The 21,542-nt window shown below is 39.1% G+C and overlaps 1 protein-coding gene across 1 annotated transcript; it reads left to right on the plus strand.

Annotated features, from left to right (window-relative positions):
- The first annotated feature begins 592 nt into the window (after window positions 1-592).
- Window positions 593-15,646, plus strand: LOC146450051 (PR domain zinc finger protein 13-like). Its single transcript, XM_085100861.1, has 4 exons — window positions 593-653; window positions 3,515-3,716; window positions 4,327-4,567; window positions 13,806-15,646. Exons 2-4 carry the CDS (start codon window positions 3,555-3,557, stop codon window positions 15,296-15,298), a joined length of 1,896 nt encoding a protein of 631 aa, XP_084956987.1. The 5' UTR covers window positions 593-653; window positions 3,515-3,554; the 3' UTR covers window positions 15,299-15,646.
- Window positions 15,647-21,542: the final 5,896 nt, after the last annotated feature.

The raw sequence follows: 21,542 nt of genomic DNA on the forward strand, positions 1-21,542 counted from the left end.
TTTAATTTCTCCATACAACTTAATTCGAAAACGAAATTGAAGAAGGAACCTCTTATTTAACCTATTGTTTGAACAGTACGAATATTGAAAAAAAGTGCAACATTATTACAGTAAAACCCTGGCATTGTCTGTGAATTAAACACGCGTCGCGCCTAACCAATAGCGTATCAATTTATCGGCGAATTGTTTACTTAATATTTTGTGTTTTAACCTGGTGTTAGATCAGGTATCGCGCCCACTGATTTCTTTCAGCTTTGTAAAATACCTGTCAATCTCTTGTGAAAATATCTGCTTGCACTTAAGCTGAGTACAGTAAAGAATTGAAACATTAGCTGCAAAGCGCGAGTGCTCTGAAATCAAATCCTCGATTCTTCGTTTGACAGAATTGTCAAAGGAAAGTCATCGCGGCTTCGGAGGAAATTGCAGGCTTTTAAGATGTTAATTCAGCGTATCCGGCAATATCTCTTGTTTGATTTGCAAAAAGTTTGAAATGAGGGTATTTTTCAAACAGTTATTAATACGGCCCGCAGGTGGAAATCTACAGGGATTGTTAAAAAGCTACTGCCATGTTTGGTGGTGTTTGTTTTTGCCGACTCGATCCACTCGGGAACAGCAGGTAGTGAATCTTGATATCAAAAGTTAATTCATCGTTGGTGAGTTGATATCTGTCTTATTTCCCTTTTTGAAATTTTGTGCGAGTGTCGTAATTAAAAGCGTGATAGAGTGCTTGACGCGAGAAAGAAAAATATCGAAAGCGATCGGGATATCCTTCTGGAAAGACACAGCATCGGTGAAGTTGTTATTTCGCGCAATCTAAACACAGCTAAGGGATGATCTTTTGAGCTGGAATTAATTTCAGATTTAGTTTCGTTTTCTCTCATAGCCAAAGTAAAATAAAATATCGCAAAACCGCTCTTAAACATTAAGAGACTTTCACAATGTGCGGAATCAAAATAAAGCTCTTTCTATAAAATTACCGTACAGTATTTCGTTTAAAATTGTAAATTCAGATTAAGTTTCTTTTTCTCTAATAGCCAAAGTAAAAGAATATATCGCAAAAACCGCCCTTAAGTATTAAGAGACTTTCACAACGCGCTGAATCAAAATAAGGCTCTTTCTATTTTCTATAAAATTACCGTACAGTATCTCGTTTAAAATTGGACACACCGTAGATAGATTTCAGTATACTTTAATAAGTATTCCGGACTGTTTCAACTATTATTTATATTTTTTTTTTCAAAAATTCAATCAAGGGCCTTACTGAGCCGATGAATCAAAGCTACTTTTTCCTTCCCTCGTTCATTTTCTGGGCGTTTTGTATCACTGTTAATTCTCACGTAAGTGAAAAATTGTTCATTATCTTGAAACAGATTGGTGGCTAGGACATTCGATTTTTGTAAACATTTATGATTTGACTGTATTTTAAACTATCTCTTTGATACAAAAATAAACCTTTCACAGTAAAGGAAAGAAAGTGTTTTCAGTGAAATTTTAAGAAAGTGAAGTCGGCCAAGCGGCAGTTCACGTCTTGTCTCAAACTGATGCGAAAGACAAAGTTATCTAACGACGTGTTTTAGAACATAAAATATTCCGGAAAGTTTCAACTACCATCAGTCAAAACCACCAATAACAAATCAGTCAGTTTATTGCACAATTTGTTTATGTTCCCTTCCCTGGCTAGCTTGCAGAGGCGATTCTAGCATTTGTGATTCGGTAACGTCAGGAGTTAACCGTATTTAGCTGATCTACATTATCCATTCATTTAGGCAAGCTCGAATAAATTTTCGCTGAAGAGACTAATGAGAACACCGACGTAGAATATTTAACTACAAGTTTTTGTCATAAATCAGTGTTTCTAGTTCGAGAATGAAGAGAAAATAAAACGTTGAACAGTGTCGCAATAGATATCGCCACGCCTTCGTGGTATGTATTATACGGAGTCCATCCAGGTTAAAAAACAAACAAAAACAAAACAGCACTTGTACATGTGTTGCATACGGATCTGATAGGAAACTGACCGCTGTCTGACAAGTTGTAACAAGAGACTGTAAAACTGAAATGGACGGGTTCTAAACAGAAAAATGGTTAAACTTTCTCGGCCGGCAATTCAACTCACGACTGCTAATTAAGTAACCGTACACATCACCATGACAACAAGCCGATTCAACCCGTTTCTTTCTTTATCATTTATCGCCGTTGAAATCGAGGTCCACTAGGTTTGTGGAGACGTTCAGCTTGTTGCTCGAGTTTTTTGTTTTCCATCGTGCAAATGATTTAGCTATCGTTTGTTTTGTCAGCATATGCCTAACGTTTCAAAGTTATCCAGCTAAAAAAGTGTTTTAAGGTAGCCATGAAGACGAATGGCCTGGCGCTGGTATATAGTGGTTACTCGATCTAAGCACGTGAACGTTGGTGAATTACGATGCCTCCATTCCTGGGCGCTTCTGCCAGTGCTCTTTCTATCCACTTGTATCAGTTAACCGCAAAGTATGACAGCACTGTTAGCAAACGTCCCATCTGTGGTGATTCTAGTGATTAGCAATTACCCTAAACACGGACTCCTATCTACAATGTATAATCACTTACATTAAATGTACGAAATAACAGGCTTATGTATCAATAGAATTATAGTCTTATAGTCCGTTTTTTAAGTAATCATCGTCTAAGGAACATTAAGAGATCAGTACTACGTCTTTCAAGGGGCTGAATGAAGGGGGGTGGGGGGGGGGGGGGGGGTTGGGGGCATATTGCACAGGTTGCTTCGAGACGGGAAGCTCATTATGTGCCAGATGATGTCAGAGACCTTTTATAACATTACCTTTCACAATGTATGTTCAGATGCTTTATTTTCGACAACACTAAAGGTCCTTTTAAACGGTTTCAACATTTGACCAACAATCATATAATCACGCGGTCAAAAGGAAACCCCCACTCCCCTTGTAGTCGCTGCGAGCATGGAGTCAATAAATCACAGTTGAGTTTTGACTTTCCATAGTTTTACTTGAACGGTACAAAACACCAAAATTTGTTCAACAAAAGTTGAACGGGTGTTGGGCAAATGTTGGATGAACGGAGTGTTCAAACGGTTTCAACGCCATTCAACGTTTTCAAGAACAAAGGAAATGTTGAATCTCGGATGTTGAATGAAAGTTCAAACCAATTTAAATTTGATTCAACAGACTTTCAACAAGCTTTCAACGTTTTTTTTTTAAGCTTTTAGCAATGTTTGAAAACCTGTTCAAACGCCCCCGACATTTGGTTCAACAAAGTGTTGAACGCATGTTGAAGAAAATGTTGAAACCGTTTAAACGGGCCTTAAGTAACAAAGGTTGTCAGATTTATACAGATCAGATTGTCACCCAGGCTAAACTGAAAAGTGAATCAGTCCAACCATAATCAGAGGACAGGTTGTTCTCTAGCGGTCTCTCTAGCGTTCATCGCGGTGAAAGTATCTTTAAATGTGGAACAAAACCAAACAACTTCAGGCTGATTCACGAAATGTTGTTTCCCTTAGCTCTTCGGGACAAGTAAACTGTTGTGTGACGTGTTACAACATGTATCTGCTCCATTGGTCAGAGATTGAAAACGTTCAGCGGTATTCCGGAGTATTTGCGTCATCGTCCATTCCGGCGTCATTGGCCTTTGGACCTTACCGAGGACCGTTAAACATCCTCTTAAAAACGAAAGACCATAAGCACTTGGATTACGTGCTCGAGGTGAGATACTATGATTGTTCATTTTATTTTATAATTCAATTCCTGCCATTTCATTGGCTTAGCGGCCATGGGATTTAAGCAGTTATACCATGCCTGAAATAGCAACCATTAAATTGTCTTCTGTTTATTTCTTGTCAAGCAAAATCAGCAAGATCTACGAATATTTCTTGATTGTTTTTAATAAGACAATTATCCCATTCACGCTTGTTGGTTATGATATGATTATAGCCAACTCAACGCTACATGCCTCCTTGGCTATCTACCATCTCATATCTAATGCGCGCTCGTGGAATAATTGTTAAATATACAATAGACTGCCAGCAAGCAGGAGATCATGAAGTCTGCAAATTAAAGCAGCCGGTACAGCTTTTGGCAACAACAACAACAGCAACAACAAGACATTTATTTATACTGCCAAGATAGATTAAAAGCGGCATAGCTGGTGTTGTCGTGCCATACTAAAGAATTATATCACAAAATTTAAAATTACAAGAAGTAAAATAAGTTTTCGGCGAGCGAATGCCGAACTTTTCTTCACGTAGTGCAAGTTGAATTCTTGTTGCTTTTTCTTCAACACCCTATTTTAATAAGTCCTGACTTCCAATTTCAGGTCACGTACAAATATGGCCAGCTAATCTGGGTTGTAGATCGCCATCTGTCTTGGGTCCCATTTATGAACTTCGCACGGTGCCCCGAGGAACAGAATGTGGAGGTGTTCTTATGCGAGGGCTCGTTTTACTTTCGCACCATCCAAAGAGTGGCCCCGGGTGAGGAGCTGTTGATATGGCCAACGGAAGGACTGAGTAAGAAGCTTAGGATTCCAAAGGTTGTGCTCCCGAGAAATAACCAACGTAAGCTTTAATTTTCATGTTATTAGTTACCGTATTTCACCACTGAATTTCACTTAGAAGGTTGTCCATTGTTAATACAGCCAGACCGGTCAGTCTGTAAATCGAATGCGTCGTTTTGAAGGGCTGGTGCTGCAAAATCTTGAGAAATAATCACGGCCGAAAATGGTGCGCACTATTTTCAAGAATTCGAAGAAATGGGATAAAACTAAACCGACAAATTGGTACATCCCGTTTACGAAATGACAGGTGTGGTCGTTCATTTCAGGCAAATTGTAAGCGCCCTTACTAGACAATGTTAGAGTCAATCCTAGCAGTATGCGCCGATGTTTGTCCCATGACCCAGTTTAATGGCTTTAGCTCGAATTCCACGAGTCTCCTGTAGCTCAGTGGTAGAGCATCCGAACTAGTAATCGGAAGGTCTTAGGTTCGACTCCTGATAGGAGCACTCGGATTTTTCTCCAATTATGCCTGTGTCACTTTTTGAATAATACATGATTCTCAATGTTAGAGTCAGTTGACTCGTCTGATGAATCGCGACCGAACGTTACACAGTTTAGCACTAGTGTTGGGTGAACTTGTAGTTCCCTTGTTTTTAGGATCCTTATTAAATATAGCAGTACCACACTATTATTTTAGTGACAGTTGACACGATTTTTGTTACACGGACTTCCAAGTTCGATTGTTCAGTCTGAACATTCAAAGCTCTTTCAGTTCAATATAGTAAAAAAGGTCATGTAAGCCACAACCTCGAAGCTATACCCAGGTGCCCATTTGCGGGAGGCGTTCGGTTATGTGAGATTAAACATCCTGCAGGGGCCCAGTTGTTCGAAAGCCGATTAACGCTAATCCCCGATTAAAAGTTAACTGAGGTTTTCATCTGGCTCCTTAAAAATGCTTTTAAAGGTTAATTTTAAGCTAATGGTATAGGAAAGTCCATGTCAAAACTGAGGAACAAAAATCTTTTGGAAGCATCCTTACTGATTAGCAATTAAACTCCAATCAAAGTTCACGTTAACCCAGGATTAGCTTAATCGGGCTTTGAACAACCCGGCCCAGTACTATATCATAGGATAGCCAAGGTTAGACTGTGTTTCAGAATCTTGAGCGGTTCCCAGCCAATCAGAACTCGCTTTCCTTCTTGCTTTTTTCACCTTACCGAGTATCACTTCAATCCATATTAACGGCATGCATGAAACATATCCAGCCAATCAAAGCACGTTGTTCCTTTTGCTAATCTTTGACTTTTGAAAGTAATGTTTTACCTACGTCTTAGCCGACAAAGCTTGTGAACATTTCTATATAAAATGTTGAAGCGGCTCTGTCAGTGGAGTGTGCTGCTGTTTAGTCAAATCTGTCATAAAATCGTGAAAATTACTCCTGCAATGACTGGAAAAGAGACCAAGTGAATCGACGAAAGGAGAGCAAACCGCAAGAACCGTCAGGCAATTTTTCTTAGACACTATGACATTAAACCGACTTGAAAAGTTTAGCCTTAACTTATCAGTTCGCAGCCTGTCTGAATCCTTGCCGCCCGGAACCAAATGCAAAATTGAGTAGATGATTTTTATGCGCTAAAAAAACTTTTTAACAACCCTGAACCATTAGTTTTAGGTTTCTCTGACGCAGGTATTTGTTATTATTGTTGTTGCTGTTTTCAAAATATTACTAAAACTGCGTGACAGTGCCTCCATGACACAGGATTATGCGGAGCTGTTCGCTCAAAAACTCAATTACGGAATCCTGCTTGGTCCGTATTATAGGGAAGCTTGCAATATTCTTTCCTCTATCCAAGTGGCCTTTTTACGGAAAGAATTGAAGAAAAAACATATCATTTTAGCCGGTCACACCGCAGAATTGAAGACTTTCTTGCAGCTCGATACGTTCGGTGGTTTAAAATTCAGACGGAAACTTGCGCTAAATCATGCTGCTCCCTACACCAGCAAAACTCCAGCCGAGTGAAATCACACCCACTCCGCCCGGTTTGCTCTACTAAAGGACATCAGAAGCTAGCTGACTCTCCCCCCCCCCCCTCCCCCTTCCCTACCCTGCCCTTGACAAACCCACTCAGAAATCTGTTTTCACGCTGCAAGGATAAACAAAAATTTTTTTCCTCAAGAAATTCATCACACAATTTGCTAGCCAGTTAAAGATCTGACAAAACGACACAGCATCTGTTCAGTTGCTTCAAATGAAACGTTTGCGTCAATAAATTGTAATTTTAAACGAGTTCCAACACAAAATGTTCAAAGCAAAAGAAAAAAGGCCGACCTCTAGCGCTGGAAATATTGCGACGTAAGCTTAAGCCACATGAGCTTGGTTTGGTATGATGTCACTTGATTAGGTAAGAAAAAAAAAAAACAAAAGGTATCTTCTGAGGGATTCAAATGCCTTCCACGAGTTTCTTAGACATAAGGATGCCACATTGATGGTTATTTTATACGAAAACGAAGCAATAGGGCATTCTTTCACTGCCTTCTGTTGAGAAAGACACTTCGTCATTGCATCAGTTGTTTTGTAGTCTTCAGATTTAACGTACTTTCTGCTTGATGGCTGATGAATAAAAAGGCTTTTTACGGCCATGCAATAAACTATTATTATGCTTTTACAGAACGACCCGTTACTTAGCAGATCCAGCGGTTCTAGAGGTATTTTTATTGTGTCTACAGTTAAACAGACTCAATAAAGCGGAGCATGTGTTTGTATTGTTCGACTTATTTAATGTAATTGAGTGTTAAGAGGTATTTCCGATTTAACATCCCTACCCTGTTTTTTCGTTGACGTGCTATTTGCCTTTAGATCCTGAAATTTGAAGTTAAAACGGAAATTCAGACTTCGCTGTCATCCCCCAAATTCAGCGTTTTGTAAACCTTGTCCTCCTTGTGTGATTGCTATTGAATTTGCAAAGCAACAATAGCTGACATTAGTACCGTAAAACCGCACTGGAGACAATCTCCGATATCGCGCTTGAAAATATGAAATTTCAAGATACGATATTTTGCTAGAAATAGGCTATCAGGTTCAGTCCGTTCTCCTTGTTCTTTTTTCTTTTTTTGGATAAGAAGGCTTAGTATTTCAAAAAAAATAAGCTGCCTCGCAAGATGTCTTTATTCGAAGTTTCTTTGTTGCATTGTTTACAGTTTGTGTAGTGTTGTATTGAAGTATTGTTTGAATAAACGGCAAGACAGCTCGCCTTTCTATCATTTGCGTAATAGCTCCATTGTCTTCTTTTGCACCTCTTTAGAAAGCCTTGTTTTCAACGAGGGTTAAGCGGAAAAAATCAATTATTCAATCGTTCTTGAGTTATACAAAGAGAGGCTCTAAGTTATAAGCAGAACTTTATATTCGCCTGTACTTTGTCTCTAAAATACAATTATGACTTCTAGTGTGTTCATCTTAGTTGGCGCATGAAGCTGGATTCCTTTCGATGTGGTTTTCATTTTTCTTACATCAGTTCTTTGAAATCATGCTGAGAGTGGGTTAGCGTGACCGATAACTTTCGAACTCTGATAACATGTGGTTTTATTGTTCTTATTGAAATTGTTGAGCAATCAGCTTTGAATCTCTCTTGTAATAAGGTCCTCTAGGGTGCTTAACAACAGTTACCAATGCAACCCAATGGCTCAGACGAGGGAATACATAGCTGTTAACGCCGCAAAAAGGCCGCAGTTTTTTATTGGCTGACACTGCAGAACGTTTTATCCGGAAATGCGTAACACTCAGGGCCCGGTTGAATAAATTTTAACCGTGTGAGGTCGGCAGCTCCAATTGACTTTAGTGACGAGATTAATTTCAAGATGAATGTTATTGTAACAGGATTACTAAAACTAAAACATCTGCGACTTCACAAAACCACAGTTGTTTTTCTCTCATAAATTATGTTTTGTAAAGATTTCAATTTCTTTTTTCATAATCCACAATCGATGCTCTGTCCAAAAACAGTTGACTTCGAAAGCCAACGCCCAAGCTGCAAGTTGGAGAGAGCGCACGTTGAGAGTTTCATCCAAGCATCTAAATATTCAAACCGTACTTCCACAAGTCTGCCTCAAAGAATATTAATTTAACAAGTAAATTAACGCCCCCGACAGCCTCTTAAAATAGGAGTTAAATAAGTGGGCCGGGTTATGTGTTACTGGGCAAAAACAGCCGGTACATCACTGCTAAATCAACCGACAAACATGTGGCGTATTGTACAAAATCACTCGCCTGGAAAATTACTTTCACATAGCAACATTCCCAATTATTTTAGCTTAGCTGTTTTTAGAAACGTTCTCTTCATTTGCTACGGTACGTTTAAAGAAAGGAAAGGTTAGTAACTTCCGATCCGAGGGCGATTCAAGTAATTATTTTTCAGCACGATCCTTTTTGGATTGATTTTAACACTTGAGAAATAGATATTGTGTGAGTATGAAACAAATTCGGAGGAAAAGTGATGTCATGATGTGAAATAATCGACAACGGGCAGAAAGTGATGAAAAAAAAAAAAGAAAAAAGAAAAAGAAGAGGAATGTGTCAGCGTGCGCTGACAATTCACTCGGCTTTCATGTGAAAATGCAAATTATGTTAAATGTTCAAAATTAACACGAGAAGGTTGCTAAAATGTACATGACTGTGCTATTTCGTGGTGCAAAGTTTACTTAAACGTGTAGAATGTTTACAGGAGAATAAAAATATCGATTCGCTCAAACAAGGCTCTCTGACAGGTGGTGTATTCATAATAAACATCTTTTAACCTTCAGACCGTTAACGATACAATGGCTTCATTGAAACCAACGTCTCCTAAGGTAATTAGGTGTCGAAAACGAATACGAAAATCACCATCATGGTTTGAAAAATTTTTAAATATATATCAGTATAAAATTATGATACTTTGAAATACTTGGCAGTCAAATGTCTGAAGAGGGCAACAACTTACTTTGGCACGTTTCGGCTGGAGGGTTTGCCAAAGTGAGTGAACAATCGGGCTCGACGATTGACGTCAAAGTTTGAGAGCAGCCTGACCGACTGAGCAGAATAGATTATATCAATGCAAATCCACTTCTCGTTGTTATAAGGTTATCAAGAAGCCCTGCTTGAAGTGAACACAAGGTGCCACACAATCGCATTGATAATAGTTTCTGGCAAGTTCAATGTATCACTCGCCTAGCAACGATAATTAATCATTTTTACAACACTGTTAAAATTCCGCAAAGTACAAGGTTCAAGCAAGTATAGAATGGGTTTAAAACAAGGAAAGCACCCAAAACAATCTTGTATAGAGAACAGAACACAGACTGTTAAACCAACAATGTTCCTTTGGAGGCAATTAACATGACTACAGTTAAATACGTGAAAAAAAGCTGGTACACGACTATAGTTGTTACCGGTAATCGCTTATCAGATTACTGATGATAAATGTAAATAATATCCAAAGCATTACTTTCCTGTGGAGAATTTACGCTTTCTAATGGCCCTTCCAGCAAAATATCATCTTTATTCAGGTACCTTGGTTTGCCTTCAAGTTATTAAACTTGTAATAGAAACGTTCAACTTGATTCAACTCCCATTTAATTGGCATTATTTCCCGTCAGTAAAACGGATCTTTTTTTTAACAATACAATTCAATTTCGAATTTGCGCAATACTTTCTGAACATTTTTATACAAAACCAGGTAGTTTCTTGAATAATTCTTTCTTGCTTGCAACCGAATTGAATAGAGAGAATCAAAGCAGGAAAGTTCTTTTTTTGTTGTTGTTTCAATGACGTCGTTGTCTAAGCCATAACAAAGATTCCCATAGTCCTAAATCTGTATTAATTTTACTATGGAGAGCCAGCGAAATTTTTATTTGCTCATTTCGACTGCAACTGATTGCACGTAATAGACGAAGTGGGTCTTCCGCTACTAAGCGAAGCAAGCTGTTCTTCTGGTATCTCTATTGTTCAAGTAACATGTGATTCTTTGTTTTTGAATACAAACAGAGCGCGCATAGTTAATCGCTTTGCGGGGAGCCAATCATATTTACGTCAATTGTTACGTAAACACTTCTTTAAATTGGATAATTCAAATTATCATTGCTAGCCTGTAAACAATATCTCGGATTTATTTGACACGGATTGGAGTTAAAACTGGTTCAATTGTAAAACAAAGACGCTCGCTTACTGATGACTAAACTGACAGAAATGGAATCTGCACGTGAATCCGCCGTGAGGAGAGCAGAAGTTCTGATTCTAGATAGTGTTCCATCTCGTGTCAAACGACTATTAAAGCAAAACTGTCAACGGAGGAAACTGCATAGAAACTGTTCACTTAAGCGTGTTGAAAAGGTGTAGCGCTGTTTAATATCCTTTTGAAAAATATAATGTACTGTCTGACCTGCCACAAAGACAGCTTCAACTACTGGAAGAAACTACGAAACTAAAGCAGGTTACTCATTTTCCTTTTTTTTTTTTTTTCTCCTTTTTGATATCATTATTAAGGTGTCTGAATACATGTGTCATTTTGAGACATTAAGATTTGTCTGTCAAAATAAACTGATTTTAGCAACTTCTAGGGGTTTTTTTGTGACTTTCTCCGCCTTAAATTTTCTGATTGTCGTTGTTCTGGTATCCTCTTGAAATCTTGATATCTTTCGAGGTACTTAAGCAAACCTTTTGTGACCTGACACAAAGGGTACAAAAGGGCTATCTAGGTTGATAAAACTTTTCTGTCCCTTTTGTGGTTTAAACTTGCGATTTTAAATGTCCTAACATTGTTGTTACAGATATTAAAACAGAATAACATGCACTTGCTTTTTTTTCAGTTTTGCTAAAAGATTATTTCGACCGGTACTCGACTGGTGTATAATTTTACATATTTTTTCGGCTGTTTATTTTGATTCTCACATCTGCATGCAAGTTACATGGATCAGGCATCTAATCTACGGTTGTCTCTTCTGCTGGAGGGTAGAATGCGTTTTTGGCGACATACTGTAAGGCACGCCTGTTTAAGAACACATTGTCGCGTGGTTAAAAAAAATGGAACAGGAAATAGCCATCAGCGGACGAACTTAAGCAAAAACAAAAGAAACATTTCCGCGCCCAAGGTAATTTTCCGCATCGATGGAAAATTTATTCACATTTACTTTTCTATAAAAGCAAGACATAAACATGCCAAGTTCTCTGTAAAGTCTGCTGAAAAGTATCTCAAATAAATGATACACTTTTCAGAATCGCTCAGAGAGTACGGATCAGTTTTATTGAAACAATGGTTAAAACAATCCGAGAAAGTGTTCCCACTTCGTAATTGAATAAACGATCTTCAGAATTGGTTTACAACAAGCGATATTTTACTGAAATCACGAAAGTTGATTCAGTTTATTTCAGGCCGAGCTAGGGTCAAACACCACAACCGTAAAACATTATTTGCAGACTTGTAGCGCCTATTATGAAATCAAATAGACTGTAAAAGCAAATCTCGATAGGACATCACGGCAGCTTGTTTAGCCCCGCGTACACATCCTTAATGACCTTAATTGATATGGAATAACGACAGTTATTAAAACATTCTCCCTGCATGCATTTTCGCGCATTATAGACGAATGAACATTTTGGTTTCGATCTTGAGCTAGCAAATCGGAATTGTTTTACTGCATTCGTAGCCCAATCATTAACTCGTATTCCCGTTATCCCGGTTCTATTTTTCACCAGCGTTTCTAAGCACGTTGAACAACGACAGTCGTTTAAATCAGCTTGCTTTTATAATCCATGTTAAAATACTATATGAGGTGGAAAGTAATGGAATTTTCCCTAGAAACCTTCGAGTCTCTGCGCACACTGCACTAAGCTGGAAACTGCTTCGCAAGACTAGCTGCGACTTGTATAGTATATATATTTTTTGCAATCAAATCGCCTGTCTTCGCAGCTAAATTCATGGATGTAAGTAAGGCTTCTTCCTAAGTTGACCAAAATGCTTAGAGAGTTGTCTCATATATTTTGGACACGTAATTGCTCATTTAATTGTGCCTACGATATTTGCCTAGGAGCCGGTAGCTTTTTGTTTGGTAACATCTTTCTACATTCTCTCACATTAAGCTCAGTTGCGGTTCCTAGGTACCTACTCGGTGGCGCTCGGATAAACAATGCAACACGTGCACATGGTATCACTTCTGTTAAACCGCAACCGTAAGTCATTTAAAGCCTTTTCTGTGCCTCCGGTACCCGGGTGCCTCAAATCACAAACTAAAATGGCTCACCCGCTTCGTGTTTCGTGCTTACTTTCGAGTTCACTGGTGATAATGATTTACCGGTTCAAGCTATCTGCTTATGTCCCGAAGGATCAGTTTTTGCACGGTCTGGGACTCCAATCTTGTTTTACATCTGTTGGCTTAAGATACATTCCAAGGACAAAAGATTTCCCTCCTCGGCCGCGTGTCAAAATTATATATGTATAAAGCGTGATACATCTATTGTGTGATTTGAGCAGCTATCCCTTTGTGGCAATTCTAAGATATTTAGGCAGTAAAGGGCGAACTAAACAAATCATCGGTGAGCCTGTAACGGGTCACGTGCAGTGAGTACGGCCACCATTTGGCACCTGTAAAACGGACGATCGTGAATCAAAAAGCGTGGTAAAACTTTCGTTTGCTACCGGTTTTCACTGGTTCTGCTTTCCAGCGTCCTAGCTCTTGCAGAGCCGTTCAGCTGTTTGCAAAGCTCAGCTCACGTTTTCTAAGCGCTTCCTGATTTCCCCCGGGCAACGGCGCCCATTAAAACACGGAGTGATTTCAAAAGCACGGCTGACAGCGTAATTTGATTGGCTGGAGTCATTAACAAAAGATTTAACAATAGGATTGAACGACCCTCGTGGCAAAGTTTATTGTCTGAAAAATCAGTGAAATTCACTTAGCATGGTACACTAATCACATCTCTTCTGTGCTTGTGGTATCTTTTGCAGCGAGCCTTACACGCGAGACTCGACAAAATATTTAAAGGTCTTTAAAAAGCACTCATTTCGATAAAATTCTACTTCCTCCAGCTAATAATTGTGAAGCTAATTACAGCATGGTTGGTTAATTATGAATGTGTCTTTGAATATTAATAACCTGACTCGCTCGAGCGCCAATATTATTTTAACTTCTAAGCCATTCGTGAAGGCGAGGGAACCTAGAGCCGCTCGCACGTGTCAGCGACTCGCTGCTTGGCTGTCCTAAAAAGGGCGTCTCTGATTGGTTGGTTTACTAGCACGTGTCATTAACTTTTGCTACACCTGTCGGTTCTTTCACAGGTGAATACCAATATATTTGTCACCACTGCTCGCAAGTGTTTGCATTCCCAAACACACTTAAAACGCACATCGCATTTGAGTGCGCCTCAAAGCGTGGGAACAGCTATAAAGAGACCCTGTTTCACAGTCAGCGAACACATTTACACACCAGTGATCTTCCAAGTAGAAACAACCCGTTCAACAGGCCGCCGAGAATGAGCACTTTGTTTCTAACTCCAAACTCCGATACGGACGGGATACAGGTATCAAAACCGGACAGTGATACACCGCTCAGCCTGAAACATGACGGAGAAACAAGCAGGAACCATCACCATAACGGAGGCGCGTTTTTATCGGACGTGTCTGTTCATGATGATAAGCCCATCGTAAACGGCGGTCATTCTTCATCTGGACTTAATTTATCCAGTAACATGGGCTGTTTGAACGGTTTAAATGGCTTTAATAGCTTCAACAACCTCTCACTGGCCATGAATCAATTTCCCTTCTTCTCCAATTTCAATACCGACTCGTTCCTGATGAAGGAAAGCCCAAAATCGTTGCAAAGTTCCGGAGGAGAGAGCTCATCTTCCAAAGCCTCGCCAACTGGCTTTTCGCTGCACTCCAGCTCCGATTTGCAGGTCGTTAAATCTCCAGACAAACTCCAACCTGTACTTACGCCGCTAACACCCGTCAGTCTACCTTCCTTCACTGCAGAAACATTCGGGATGAAGGATGGATTGAAAAGCTCGCCTCTCGTTCCCCAAGTCAACCAGTCGCAATCATTCAGCTCCGCCAGTTTCAACGGCTTTAAAAGCCCAGACCTTGGATCCGTGCCAGTTTCCTCGGAATTTCCCTCAATTTCGCGACCGCTTTTGAACGAACTAAACGGACTCAATGGAATGCGGTTCAATTTGACACAAGATTCCTCGTTTTCGCAGAATCAAATGCCGGACATGTTAAGCAATCCTGCCTTTTTGCTTCAGCCTAGGCCGCCGCTTTGCAGTCCGTCAGGGATGCCGTTTTTCAAGTACGGTTTTCCTCAAGCTTTTCCATCGCTAAATGGCCAACCAGTCATGAATCCATCAGGCCCTATGATGTTCGGAGCGGAGCAAAATGTTAACAGGTTACCAACATCGTCTGCGGCTCCGAATCAGGAGAGTTTGAATGGAGATCAAATGGCACCAGATAAACCAAAGGCATCAGGATGCAATGAAGAAATGATAAATGATCTAAACTCCAAGAAAGTTAATAAGGGTTACCTTTGTGAACTGTGTGGAAAGTTGTACACCCGTAAATACGGGCTGAAAATCCACATGCGTATTCACACTGGCTACAAGCCGCTCAAGTGCAAATATTGTCAAAAGAGATTCGGAGACCCCAGCAATATGGCAAAACACATCCGCCTTCATGCGGTAGGAGACACTCCCTACAAATGTCAGTATTGCGGAAAGGTGCTCGTAAGAAGGAGAGATTTGGACCGCCATATAAAATCAAGGCACCCGAACGGACGCTAAAATGGTAAAAATGTTTCCTTTTAAATCGAATTTCATATATCTAGTGTAAGTTTATTGAGAGAGGAGGAACTTCTGTGAAGATATTTACCGCGACATTGAACAGTCAATAACAATTTACGGCCTTTAAAGGTCCTTTTCATTTGTAACATTCGTACGCATAGCAGAGCCATCTTATTCGTATCTATAGTTCATATGTTTGTACAAAAATCTTCAGCGTGTCCAGTGTAAAGAAGAGAAAACGTTTATAATATAAAAAAAAGAAAGAAACATATATAAGTTTGTACGATAAAGCGAAAAGCAAAATAAAAAAAAAAACGTGCTATTTGAAATGGTTTGATGTTTCTCTGCGCGTAAAGACATAATTTATTAATTTGATATCTTCCTCGTTGTTTTCTTTCAAAACTCATTCACCAACCTGCGAAGTTAATTAAATGAATAAATTTCTCTGGCTATCTTTAGAAATTGCCTAGAAACCATTTTATCTTTGTTTTCAACTTTATTCTTGAACTGGAAGACAAAGAAAAACGCGACGAAACTTGAGGGGAAGACAACGTAATTTTAATCGTCCCGATTACGAAATGTGGCGCGTTTATCGACGCCTCAAAAACATTAAAGGCTCGTTCTAAGAGGAGATAAAAAATTGGTAAAACAAAGTCAAATTTAAGTATATCAAATTAACTGGTGGTACAATTCTCTTAAATACTGAGCAAAGATTTGGCTTTAAAAGTGAAGCATGGTGTTCGATCATTCGCTACAAACAACAAGCTTTTCTTGCCTTTATAACAAACCGGACCCCATATTGCTTTTGTTTTTCAAAAAATAAAACATTTTTTTGTAAATCGTTGAATTATTTGAAGATCCATCTATTTACCCTTTTTCTCGGCTCATTTAAATGCACTTTAAACCCTTTTCAGGCCAAAACAGCACGACATGACGGACCACTTTGTTTGGTGGAATTTAATTTCAGCACGTTTGGTCCCGAACAATACGTTCAATAACTTCACAATAGCGAGTAACTTTTGCAGGTTATTTTGTCTTAAAGAAGGCTCGTTTGCAAAACAAGAGTTGCCCAAGCGATAAGTTTCATTTCTCTTCCATGATTTCATGTAAAGACTCCGACAAATACAAAGGTTTATTTGTGGTGGGAGCGAAAAGCTACGCTCGCAAGACGGCCGTGGAGTTGTTTCTATAAATAAACTGACTTTTCAGTAGACAGTACCACACAAGTCAACATAGCACCTAATGAATGTGTACAAAAAAATCGATTTTTTTTTTCTCTCGAAAGTGATTGCTTTAATTTTAAGGAAAATGCCTTGTTTAATTTCTACTGGATTTAGTACGAGAATTCGTAGCCATTTCGATCAACAAAATTGCCCCTCAGGGCTTCATCAGTTCTACCTATCTACCGCATTTATTAGCGACGAGAAAAAACATTTGAAAATACAACGGATCCTGCTTATATCAGTTTTAAATCCAACAACAAATTGGAACAAATGATTTAGTTCTTATACAAAAACCGGATAGACATTTTCTCAGCGTTTTGTTAGCTTGAACAAGACATGCAACAAGCCGTACGCAAGAATGCATTTGGAATTAAATAACTTGCAGAGTCTTAAGATTTTCAAGTCCCTTGGAAATCATATAATGACCACCACGTTCTAGCTTACTTCAATTTACTGGTATTTTTTTAAACTCCGTTTTGATAAACTCAGACATTAACAAAGTGTTTAATTTTTCCGCGCTGAAAGCATGTGCTATGTGAACAACATGTGTTCATTCAACGGTTGAAAAATTTCATCATTGAGGTCAAACAAAAGACACAACTGTATGTGACTTGTTTTTTATTATGAGAAATTAGCTTACGGATGACTACAGTTTTTGTTGAAAATGAAGGGAATTCGTGACAGTGATTTAAAACGAGAACTTTGTGAGCACCTGTAGCCAATTAACATTGTTTGAAAAGTGACTAACTAAATGAGACCATGATTTTTTGTGGGTTTTTTCGACACAATTTTCTGGCGATTTGTCGGGAATAAAATTATGCGAATTTGTATCTAGTTTGCGTTCTATTCACTGATAGTCACATACTAGTGACTCTAAACCAGGAACAGACCTCAATCGAGTTAAAACACGAGTAATTTGCCTGGTCGGCGTATGTCTGGTATGTATACCTACCTTTGATTTATTTTTGATAGCTTTTCAGTCATCCAGCGAAGTTTCGCTGAGAACCTATTCATACTCCAGATTGTTCTATTTGTCGCTCAGAGAGTAAATAAAGAAAGAAAGAGAGAGAGGGAGAGAGCTATATGAATCATAGGAAAAAAGAAAGGACAGGTATTCACTAAAGCTTCTCAAACATCCAAGAAACTGAGAATTGAAGCATGTTTTTTTCTAATGTATTTCCTTTACCAAAAGAAACTTTGGCAACTTTGAAAAAAAAACCTTCCCCTCGAAGTCCACACAATCAAACGAGCTTACAATTTGATTAATTATCCCTGAAAAGAACAGTTAAATGGGTGGCTTACTTTTGACAGAGGCATCAAGCTGCAAGAAGCATGAACGAGTCCGGCTAAAAGTTATGTCAGTCGTGACTCTGCAAGGTGAATTGAAAAGATTGACATGGCAGCATTTTCCAATTTTTTTAAGGTATTCAGCAAAACAAAATAAGGTTTGAGGTTAAGCAACCAAAGAAAACTTTCGATTTAGAAAGAAAGAAACTAGCTAGCAACTTTTGTCTGGACTTTGTCAAACTTCTATAATGGCGACCATTATTGACTCATAAACGTTTGTGCTAAGGAGGGTTTTAGGTGGACCTCTAGAGACATAGGAGCTGTTTACATGGAGAGAGGAAGATCCTATCTCTAGGAAGATCCTAGCACTAGGGCCAAGTACAACTTTTTGCATGTAAACTGAATACAAAAAACATATGGCGCTAGGATGATCCGCCTTCTAGGATCTTCCTAGCGCTAGGATCTTCCGCCCTCCCTCCATGTAAACAGCCCCACAGAGATTCACGGCAATCAGTCGTTGAAGCTTTAGGTGTGGCACGTATCGAGATAAAGATTAGGCCCCCTGAATTACCTGGAAATGTTTACAATAAACCAGAAGAACAAACTAACATCGGGGGCCAGCAGTCAGATTCGCGAAGCTCTCTTAAGTATGTCCTAAGTATTGTTTCTTAATATTCTACTGTTAGAATAGCAACAGACTTTTGTTAAGAACAATTCTTAGGATATAGCGGGTTAGTTTCTTAAGAAACTGTGGTGCTATGTCGATGGGGAGTAGAAATGAATGTTTGGTTTATCAACAGAGTTGATAACCAAAGGTGAACTGGCCACCATAAAGAAATTCGAGTGCTGACGTTTCAGGCGTTAGCCGTTCGTCTGGGGGCTTGCCTCAATTTAGCCCCAGGATCTGCGTTGCTCGAGTTAAACTTGTTCAAAAACAAAATTCATAGGCTCCGGACCTTCTTTATTTTTATTATTATAATTACATGGTAAGTTTTTCTTTAGACACGTGTCGGATGTACTGCATCCTTCAGTCATCAGTTGCACATTGACACAACCTCACCAAGCTGGGGTGTAGTATAGATGCTGTAGCATTGAAAAGTTGAATACACACAGCGGTGTAACGAAATACTACCTTCACGTGCACCACTGAGTTAGCAGTGCTAATAATTAGTGCTACATCACTAATGATACTCATTACATTCGTCCAAAACGAATTGCTTACTTACTTTACTTTATTCATCCGCTTGTACCATGGGGGGGGGGGGGGGGGGGGGTCGCGGAAAGGTGAAGCTTTCGATCAGCCGCAAGTCTGAAAGCTGGAACGAGGGGGATGTGGTGTGTCTCCAGACTGTCTTTGACGCCCTTGATCCGAGCATTTTGTGGACGTCATCTTGCTTTATAACCTAACACTCTAGTGTTGTTTGCTTGCTGTACCAGCTGGTTGGTGTCCTTTCAGGTGTTCGAACCATTAAATCACAACAAACTGCATGGGAGTTTATTTCAAGCAGTTGCGCATTCAATTTATTGTACGAATTAAACATCACAGCGCCAAAACCCCCTTCCCCCATCCCCCGCGCCCATCCTCCCCTCCCACTAGCAATTCCAGATGAAGATTCTCGGAAGAGAATCGCAACATGGATTATAAACAGTTCTAATTTGCGCTTGGTCTCTATGACATAACCGCATTGAACCAAATGTTTCCTGTGGGCCTCTCCTACTTGGTAAAGGGATACGCAATATCTTTAGGTATGCGAAAGTGAAAAAGACAGACTGATCATTGAAGCTTGTGGCGATAACATTCTGATGAGAACTTTGTCTAGTTTCCTACGCCTCTCTCTGTCTTTCGTTTTGGTCAATGCTCGGATCACGTGGTCTCTCGCATACGTCACCGAAACGAATTGACTGTGAAAGGCTTGGGAGAAAGCCTTACTGGAACTAGGACAGTAAGAACTACAATCGACTCCCGATAACTCGAACCTTCAAGGGAAATTGAAAAAGGTTCGAGTTATCGGGAGTTTGAGTTATTGAGGGTAAAATTATGTAGAAAATGACCTGAAAGGAAAGGAAAATTGGTTCGAGTTAGCGAAGGTTCGAGTTATCGGGAGTTTGAGTTATTGAGGGTAAAATTATGTAGAAAATGACCTGAAAGGAAAGGAAAATTGGTTCAAGTTAGCGCTAGGTTCGAGTTAGCGAGGGTTCGAGTTATCGGGAGTCGACTATATAACTAAGAATGGTTATACTGATAAGGAAAACTGCAGTTAGTAACCAGGGGCCAGATTCACAAACCCTTCTAAGTTAAGAGATATCCTATTAAATTGTCAGAAGTTTTGTCACAAAATAATCTGTACATATTTACAGACGAAAAGCGTTTCAATGAATCATAAAGCTGCAGGTATGTAAGCTTAATTAATTAACCAGATCCTAGTTTGCTGGACAGCTCGGTTGGTAGAGCACTTTTCGTATCTTTCTCCGACGATAGCTTGGACAGGTAATGGTGGCTTCATTGCAATCTTTCAAGAACCACTAACATTATTCAGCCAGGTGAGTTTTTCCTTAAGTTCATTCTACAAATCTGTATACTCAGTTCGGGTAACAAGCTCTCATTATTTTAATTACATTCTCCTACATAATAATTTAAAGCAAAAGATGTCAGGCGCGCTTTTCAAGCGCGATGCGGGCTGCCATTGAACACGCGTGTTTCACACGAAAGCCGCCAGTGTGCGTCTCGTTATTCCACTCGTGTCGGTGGCATATTCAGTAAAGTTGATACGTTGTTTACTATCACTTCGCGCCTTTCTGTTGTCTTTTCAAAAACAAAAAGCAAAGAATTCAAAATTTTTGAGTCCATGTGGATTACAACAGGTGTGCCTTGTTCAGATTGACGAATTTTGAAATTTCTGTGACTAAAGCAAATTTAGGGGAAAAAAGAAAGTACTTTTAGTCCAACATCGAGATAGTTATTACGTTTGACTTTTTACGTCAAGTTATTTCAGTGCTTCTGTTTTTACTGTGGCTTATTAAGTCCACACAATTAACCACAAACATACCACAAGTCTGATATGAAATGGACTAACAACCCTTAAGGCTAATATGGGAAAATATCAACCTGTTATGGTTCACACTGATTAGTTGTGAAAACTGGTCATAGATCAATGCCTTTCTTATCAAATCTAATGTCTGACCTAATGTCGTTTCTTTTTAAACCTTTTCTTTTCTCATTTTTCTTCAGTGGATTTAGATCTAGAACACGCTGATAAGCTGATAAAAGATTCCTTTGTTGCATACTTAATGATCACTGACAGCAAGAATTTCTTTGTTTCTCTTGTTTTATTGTTTGTTCGTCTTCACAAGTTCAAAGATTTCAGACAAAATTGACGTGAATTCAATTGAGGTTTGCGCCTTTTTTTATTCCTGAAGTTGTTTACAACTACCGACCCGCTACCTGGGTAACACTGAATGAGAAGAACGCCAAAACTAGCGTCAAAAGTCGAACAATAGTTATTGTCCGAGCAAATGGATTTTTTTAATTCATAAGCCTATCAATTGAACACCATTGCAGCAGAGTGCTGTGTGAAAAACAGCCTTTTCATAAAATAAATCAAATTTCTTATTTTTGTAGCTAATGTAACTGTGATTGAGAACTAACATCCCGTTCTCTAAAAAAAGTTAAGAAGCGATTGAACCTGTTACTAAATGTTTTGAAAACAAAAACACCAGATATCGAAATTAAATAT

This window comes from Pavona decussata, unplaced genomic scaffold (assembly GCF_977016875.1).
Source record: "Pavona decussata unplaced genomic scaffold, jaPavDecu1.1 SCAFFOLD_510, whole genome shotgun sequence".
In the NCBI taxonomy this organism is placed as follows: Eukaryota; Metazoa; Cnidaria; class Anthozoa; order Scleractinia; family Agariciidae; genus Pavona; species Pavona decussata.

Coding starts and splice junctions, on each gene's coding strand:
- LOC146450051 (XM_085100861.1), top strand. CDS start 3,555: ATGTATCTGCTCCATTGGTCAGAGATTGAAAACGTTCAGCGGTATTCC. Junction 3,717..4,326: donor ACTTGGATTACGTGCTCGAG/GTGAGATACTAT, acceptor TTCCAATTTCAG/GTCACGTACAAATATGGCCA. Junction 4,568..13,805: donor GCTCCCGAGAAATAACCAAC/GTAAGCTTTAAT, acceptor GTTCTTTCACAG/GTGAATACCAATATATTTGT.